Source organism: Equus quagga, chromosome 8 (genome assembly GCF_021613505.1).
Source record: "Equus quagga isolate Etosha38 chromosome 8, UCLA_HA_Equagga_1.0, whole genome shotgun sequence".
NCBI lineage: Eukaryota > Metazoa > Chordata > Mammalia > Perissodactyla > Equidae > Equus > Equus quagga.
The window spans coordinates 120,249,905-120,258,080 of NC_060274.1; the positions used below are offsets into that span (position 1 = coordinate 120,249,905).

At 40.5% G+C, this 8,176-nt stretch overlaps 1 gene segment (V, D, J or C); it reads left to right on the forward strand.

The window, feature by feature from the left end:
- Positions 1-4,210: 4,210 nt before the first annotated feature.
- Positions 4,211-4,678, forward strand: LOC124243386 (T cell receptor beta variable 25-1-like). The segment is given in 2 exon segments: positions 4,211-4,259; positions 4,386-4,678. Coding segments are annotated over 2 exon segments (342 nt in total).
- The last annotated feature ends 3,498 nt before the right edge of the window (positions 4,679-8,176 follow it).

An 8,176-nucleotide genomic window follows, 5' to 3' on the forward strand; every position in this document is an offset into this window, starting at 1 on the left:
CAGCTGGATACTCCACAATTCAAATTCAAGTAATTTATTGCAGAATTTATAGTCTCCCCACCTCTACATGCACCCATATACTATATACTATATACTGGCCTGTATACTGCATTTGTCTCAGTGATTGGAACAATCATTCTAGTTTCTTCTTTTCCATTGGTCCTCATGTTAAATCCCTTTACAAATCTATTACTTTTATATCCCAACTCGTCATAGGTTTGGCTTTCTGAGTTTTGCAAGGGAGATTAGTTTGCTGGAAGGTTATTAGACAATGCTTTGTGATCAACATGGGTAGAAGGGAAAAGAAGAAAGTAGGATGGCACAGAGGGAGAAGCTGGGCTGTCCCGGAGCCTCAATAAAGTGTTCATCAAGTCCACAGGGAGCTCTGAAGCTGGATGACCCTTAGAATCATCTGAAATTGAAGAGAAGGGGCCAGGTCCTATACCCACTTTCCTTGCAACCGTATCACTGAACATGGGTGGCTCTGAGATGGGGGCATGCCCTTGGTGGGGAAGAGGTGTCTCTTCAGCCAAAACAGTTCACAAAAAGGGCTGTTAGCCAGCAGCACTCCTCGCAGTTGGGCAAAAACATCCTTCATGCCTAAAGGGAGAGACAGGAGACACATCACAGTTTCCAATACACACGTTTGTCTGATTCAGCTGCTTCTTTCCTTCTTCATTGCTTCTACTTTAATGCAGGTTCTCATCATCCATTACCTAGGAAAAAGAATATCCTCCAGCCTTATTTCATCTGCTTTGCTCTGTCTTAGTCATTGCCACTGGCCTGATCGAGTCTGACATTCCTCACACGGCACACAAAGCCCTCCCTGAATAAGTCTGTGTCTAAAAACATGGCCAGATCTTCCAAGTTCGCTCCACCACTTTAGACTCTAGCTCCACTGAATGTTTTTATTCCTCTGAACAGGCCAAGCCAGATCACAGCTCTAGTTTTGCAAATGCTCTTTCTGGTATCTAAAACAAGCTACTATTTCTTGACTGCCTGGCCTACTCTTGGACATGCTTTCATGCTTAGCTCAGAGATTGGCTTACCTCTAAAGGTTTTTCTGACTCCTATAGATGGAGAAGACTCAACTCTTATTCACTCCAAAACTGCCATAGTTATTGTGTTCTTTTATAATTCTTTTTATATTGACTGTTCCCAAGACTATACTATATTCTTTAGTTTAGGCGTGATGTCCCTCCAATTTTATAACCCTGGAACTGAGTGCAATGTCTGACTTAGCAAAGGAAAGATAGAAGGAAGAAAGGGTGGAAAGGAGGGAGAGAGGAAAGGAAAATAGACTAAAATATGTCTTCAAGTAGTTCTTCAGGATTTTCTTCCAAGTAACATGTTTTCTGAGTTTTTATGCATGTTTATTTAAGCCCGCCACACTCCCAACTACAAGTCCTTTTAAAAGAAAGAAAATATGTTTGGTTAAGCATAATTCTATAAGAGGACTAAGAAGATTGGAAAATGAGAGAAGGTGTTTTACTGAACCAAAAACATATAAAGACATAGGTAATAATCGCTATCTGATGGTAATATGTAATTGACTGAGAATCAGGGCAAAGTGAACCATAATCCCAAATATACATGGGAGAACGAAAACAGTTGCAGGGGAAATAAAAGCTATTCTCTATAATGGAGTCTGAGTTTTGAAACAGAAGACATATGAAAGAGGATATACATGTATATATGTGTATATATATATGTTTATATATATATATGTGTATCTGTATGTGTGTATATGTGTGTGAATATTTGTTTTGTTTTAATTTTTAACACAAACCATATACTTTTATATGGGGATGGTTTAAAAATATTTTTAGTTCAAGTATTTAATATTTAATAATTTAGGTTCATGCCCAGAGTTCTAGTTTTGGTATTAGAAGCAAAGAATAGAGCAAGGATGGAGCAAGGCTGCTGACTTCTGCTCTATTTGAGGGTCTGTGGGACTTTCAAATACCGGCTACAGTACAGTTAAGAACATGGTATTGAAGCTCATAAAAGGCTTTTTGTGTGGGATCTGGACATGTGAGTTATTACATAAAAGCTCGACTCCCATGCTCCAAAATCAGTGGCTGTGATCCTCTGTAGTCAAACTCTATCCTGTGATAATACATAGGAACCTCTGTATCACACACTAATTCTGGCATGGCAGATTAAACTTCAGAGACCACCTCACTTCTGCATGAGACCAGAGCCCTGAGCTAGGAGAGATCTCTCTCTGTTCTGGAAACCAGCACCCTCTGCCTTTCTTCCGTCTGCCTCCAATGAAGACAGGTGAGTTTTGCCGTGATATGAAGACTTAACCTAGTGTTGCCTCACTCTGGTTCTGGATCTTTCCATCTGGCTGAATATTAAGACTCCTTTTTGTCTCTTATCCTTATTGGTATCTCTTTCTCCTAAAACTTCACGGACACTGGAAGCACTACAGGTCCTGAGAATCAAGGAGTCTCCAGCGAGAGAGGACCAAAAATGTACAGAGATGTATGTAACAATTATCTCTGGTAATTCCTGTATCCTTAATTATTCACATTTAGAAATTTTCCGCAGCTGCTCCAGAGACTTTCCTTGCTATACCAGAAAGATGGGCCATGCATGAGTTATTCCTGCATTGAGCAACAAAGATCAGACAGTTTATCTTGGCCCTCAAATGCCCCTTCAGATAAGTAGGACCGGCGCCTCTCTCATATCTACTCCCAACCCAAAATCCATCCCTTTCCTTCTTCCCTCTTTCTTTAATCACTTCTATGGTGAGATATCGATTTTGCATCCAGTCACTGCTGAGGACTTTCGTCAACTCATCATTCATCCTTAAATCTTCTTATACTTAGAACAATTGGGAGCTTCTCTCCTTCTTGTTTCTTTAAAATTCATCAGAAAGAATCTTCCCAAATCTTAGTGTCTTTTTACCCATTTCAATTTCCTCCAGCAGGGGGCAGTAGAATTTCACTTATCTTTTATCCTCAACAGTTCCCATTAAGACAAGATTTCATAAGAAAAGCAAAGGTCAAATGTCGTTAGCGATTTTAATGATTACCGTTGTCCTAAAGGAGTCACTAATGGGACAAATATTTCAGGGTTTGGTAAGTCATAATTGTTATATTCCTTCAGGACGTATGAGAGAGCAACAGTGAGCAGAAGCCTACAGGCGTTACGTATAAGATACACGAAGGCTAAAAGGTGATCCTCAAATAGCAGAGCCACAATAGTCAAAATCCAAAACCGCAGGTCAGCAGCATGTCAGTAAGAATTGTATTGAATGTCAACTGGATCCTCGTGAACTGGGACAAAGGAAGCAGACAAAAGGGAAAGGGACTCTGGGGTTAATCTTTTTGACTCACAATCAAAGCTGCAGATGTTTCTGTTGAGAGGAAATGAGGAAAAGAGAGGAGAGACGATAGTACTTGGTTTGGATGTTGTTTGCTGCAGCCGCACCCTAAGAGTTTTAGCCAATGTTACCAAAACATGTATTGGAAAACAACTGTGGCTCTGAATTTTCTGTTCTGGCACAACTGGTAGTGCAGTTAAAAGAAAGATGAACCTAATATCATGAAGCCTGAGTTGATAAAGTTGGTAAAATCTGAGCAAGTCACAAGTCAGTGACAAATAAAACTGAGAAAATTGTGTGATTATCACACAATAATAACAAGCATTTTCTGAGAACTCAGTCAATTCTTCTTACGGCTTTAACCCTCACACATGTTGTCTAAATGGGTTGCCCCATTTAATTCTCACAGCATGCTCCCCCACAGCCTGTATGATTGAGCCACTCTGTTCTCCGGGTCCTTCTTTTGAATGTTCTCTCTCGGCCTTCAGAGTTCATTCCAATTCATCCTTCAGAACTCACCTCAAACATCACTTTCTTTCCCAAACTTCTTAATTAGGTCAAGTCCTCCCATTATAGGCTTTCAAAGCTCTGCAATCCTCATCTTTATAGCTTGTAAAACAGGTGCAATTTAAGTGTTTCATGGAAATGGACTTAAAATAAATAAGCAAAGCATCTATAGCCTGCTTTGAATGACAGAAATGAACAAAGATTTCGTCCTTTGATAGATAAAGGGACAGAGATGACACTACTATATCAACAGGATGGCTGTGAGGCCCAGAAAGTTTACAGGGACTGTGTTGTCACATGATGACGACATTAAGAGCCCAACCCACTTACCCAGAACTGGGAGACACTCCTTCTCACCCTGGCTGTGCCATGGCTGTCAGGATCCTCTGGTATGTGGCCCTTTACCTTCTGAGGGCAGGTAAGTCATAGACACAGATTTCTCTAAAATCAGAAGGGAACATTTTCACCTCTGCTGGGTTGCTCCTGGCTCCAGCATTAAGGCCTATCCTGAATTCTGTTGCCACTTTTTGTCTTCTTCTCTTAGGCCTCATGGATGCTGATGTCTTCCAGACCCCAAAACACTGTGTTACAGGGACAGGAAAGAAGATTACTCTGGAATGTTCTCAAAGCATGAACCATAACAATATGTACTGGTACCGACAAGATGCGGGAAGGGAACTACAGCTGCTCCATTATTCATATGGTGTTAATAACACAGAGAAAGGAGATGTCCCCTCTGAGTCGACTGTCTCCAGACTAAGGAAGGATCGTTTTTCTCTAACGCTAGAGTCTGCCAGCCCCTCACAGACGTCTCTATACCTCTGTGCCAGCAGTTAATACACAGTGCTACACAGGCATCTACAGCCTGCACAAAAAGGGTAGTCACAAAGATGAGGCAGTCTCACCTTCACAAACCTCATCCTAAACTACAGAAGCCACTGTGAATCTCCCCAGACTTCTCAGCCCTGAGGGGTCAATGTGGTCTAAGCAAAATTATGGGCAGAAAACTGTCCCTGGGTCAGTCCCCATCAAACCAGGGAATGACCCAGCCCACAGTCAGCACTGACTTCTGCCCTGCATCTAACTGCAATGTCCAATTGAGGCTTGCACAAGTTGTAGCCTTCAAGGTAGGTGGGATATTATTTGACAGTTGCCTTACGACAACCTGCAGGAGAGACTGCCAGCTAAGAAATAGCATGAGTTTCCTGTGGCTCTCTCCATAGGCTGTCTCTATCTCTGGTTAATGATCCCTTCCTCACATAAAACTAGTTACTTCACACACAGCGTCTCAAAGTCCCTTTCCTTTCCCAAGCCCAATCCCTCTTCTGTCAATCCCAAGTCCTCATTCAGGACTGAGCCTGGAATAAGAGAAGGACCTGAACTGATTATTTTCACTACTCTCCCTCTAAATTAATGAAATTTTAACTAAATGTATATGAGACACAAGGAACAGAAACTGTGGTTGCAAAGAAAACCTTCCAGTAACTTCTCTGTATTCAACCCTGGGTCCCTTTGAGACGTCCCTGACCATTAGGAAGCTATTCCACAGATGAATGCTTCTTCTTACTTAAATACTACGCATCTCAGCCATGTGGTCTCCACCCACATGAGAGCAGACCTGGGACTTTGAATAGCTCTACTGTTTCACAGACAGTGGATAAAAGTGCAGCTGGCAGCTATGGGGGCCCATGTTTCCTGAGAAGAGGTGGGTGCTGGGCTCAGATGTGAAACCTCTGTCTTGTACACATTCCCTTGCAGTCTTCTTTGTGGCTCTTTCTTTTCTCCTCTGCCTTATTTTATCTTGATTTCTGGATTTTTTATTCTTTTCTTCTTCATCTACACAGGGACCTTAGACAAGGTCATCCAATCCAGTACCTGAATTACATCTCGCCCCATTGTGTAATGGTTAGCACTCTGGACTCCGAATCATATCTCATTATTTCCATATTAGTTCTCTGAACTGCCTACCAGATATTTCCACCTTCCTAATTCATAGGTTCCTCAACTCAGTTTATTCCCAACAGAGTTCATCATCCTCTTTTGTAGGCAGTGCCACACGGTGAGATCAGGGTGAACCATCTCCTATGGTCAGATGTCCCTACTAGATGCCTGGAGGATTAAAGAATCTTTCTTACCTGCCTCTTGGCCTTTTCCCGTTTTTCTTCCTCATCGCCACTAGAGTGATATGCATAATACACAAATCTGATCATTCTACCGGCCCCCTCACAATTTTTTCACGCTTCTCCTTCACACTCAAGGTAAAACTCAGATCTCTTAACCTGACACAAAGGTTTTCACGATGTGAGCTCTCGAGATCTGGCCCATCTTCCATGCCCTCATCCCTGCTGTTTTTATGACAGCATTACTGAACTGATATTCTCTGACCCTCTCGTACTCATCCGTGCCTTTGCACATGCTATCCCACTACCTTCAGTGGTCTGTTGTTCTTGTCCGCAGGGCTGACTTCTAGAGTTTCATTAACTACGTGACTCAAGAAGTCTTAACTTGTTTCAGTTAAGCTTTGAATTCCAAATAGTGGTATGGAAGGCTTCTCTCATCACTATCCATCTTATTTTCCATGGTAGAGCTTTCTTGGGCTGGTAGTTTTTCTGGGACATTTTGAATAAGAATGGTCATGTGATATAAATTGGAGACAAAGCAAAGCAAAGTCTCTGAGCATGGATGGATGCCACTCCTGCTGGGTATTGTTGAGTGTGCTGCTGGATGCTGCGGCAGTACAATTCTCAGCAAAGACTGATGGGAGGAAGATCGAGTTTTAGCTCTGGTGCAGAAGATGGTGAATGCTTCCTGCGCAGACACTAAGTGAACTGTCGGATTCAGGGCAAAGAAATAAGTGAGATGCTCAAGTGAACAGCTACCACATATATATGACCTAAACCAAATCTCGCTTTAATACACAGCAGCCGTTGCTCATTTTGTACAGTTTTATTGAAGTACAATTGCCATGCCATAAAATTCACGCACTGTAAGGGTCCATTTCAAAGATTTATAGTAAATTTATTGAGCTGTGCAATCATCTTCACAGTCCATTTTTAGAACAGTTCCATCATGGCTAAGAGATCCCTCCTGTCCTTAAGGAGTTACTCTGTGGGGTGGTCGCATCCGCACCCCAGGCAACCACTTACCTACTCTTTGTCTCTATAGATTTGACTTTTCTGGAGAATTAGTATAAATAGATTATCACCCTATATAGTTTTTTATGTCAGGCTTCTTTCAGTTTGCCTATTTTGAGGATTCATCCATGTTGTAGCATATTTCAATAATTTCTTATATTTTTATTGCAAAAAATTATCCCATTGTATGGATGCATCACATTTTGTTTATCCATTTACCGGTTGTTGGACATATGAATTGTGCCAGTTTTTAGCTATTACGAATAACGCAGCTGTGAACATTCATACACAAGCCTTTGTGAGGATATAGATTTTCATTCTTCTTGGGTTGTTTGTTTTCTTATTTATTGAGTTTTAAGTGCTCTTTATCAGATATATGACTTTCAAATATTTTCTCGCTGACTATATTTTGTCTTTTCATTTTAATAGGCCCCTTTTGAAGAGGAAACGTCTTTAATTTTGATGAAATCCAATTTATCAATTTCTGTCTTACAGATCACGCTTTTCATATCATATTTAAGAAATGCATAACTTCATAAGAATTTCCTTCTGGAGTTTTTATAATTTTAGCTCGTATCCTTAGGTGTATGACATGTTTTGATTTAATTTTTGTGTATGGTATGCAGTAATGGTCCAAGTTCATTATTTATTATTATTGTTATATCATTATTACATTTGGGTATCCCTGCACTGTTTGATAAAAGAATATCCTTTCCCACTTGAATTGACTTATTGTCTTTCTCAAAACCATAAGTGGAAGGGTTTATGTCTGGACTTTTTCTTCTTTTCCCTTAATGTATATGTCTATCCTATGTTAATATCACATTCTGGTGATTATTATAGTTTTATACTGTTTCAAAATTGGCTAGTGTAACTCCTCCAACTGTCTTTCTTTTTCAAAATTGCTTTGATATTCAAATCTTTTGCATTTCCATTTAAATTTAGGGTCAGCCTGTCAAACTCTCCAAAAGATCCTGCAGGGATTTTGATAGGGCCTGCCTTGTATCCAGTGATAAACCTGGGGAGAATTTCTGTCTTAACAATACTGAGTTCTCCATGATCAAGGAAGGCTTTTCCATTTGTTTAGATCTGCTTTAATTTCTCTTAACATTTTATATTTTTCCATGTAAAGTTCTTGCATTTTTTTTTTTTTTTTTTTTGAGGAAGATTAGCCCTGAGCTAACTACTGCCAGTCCTCCTC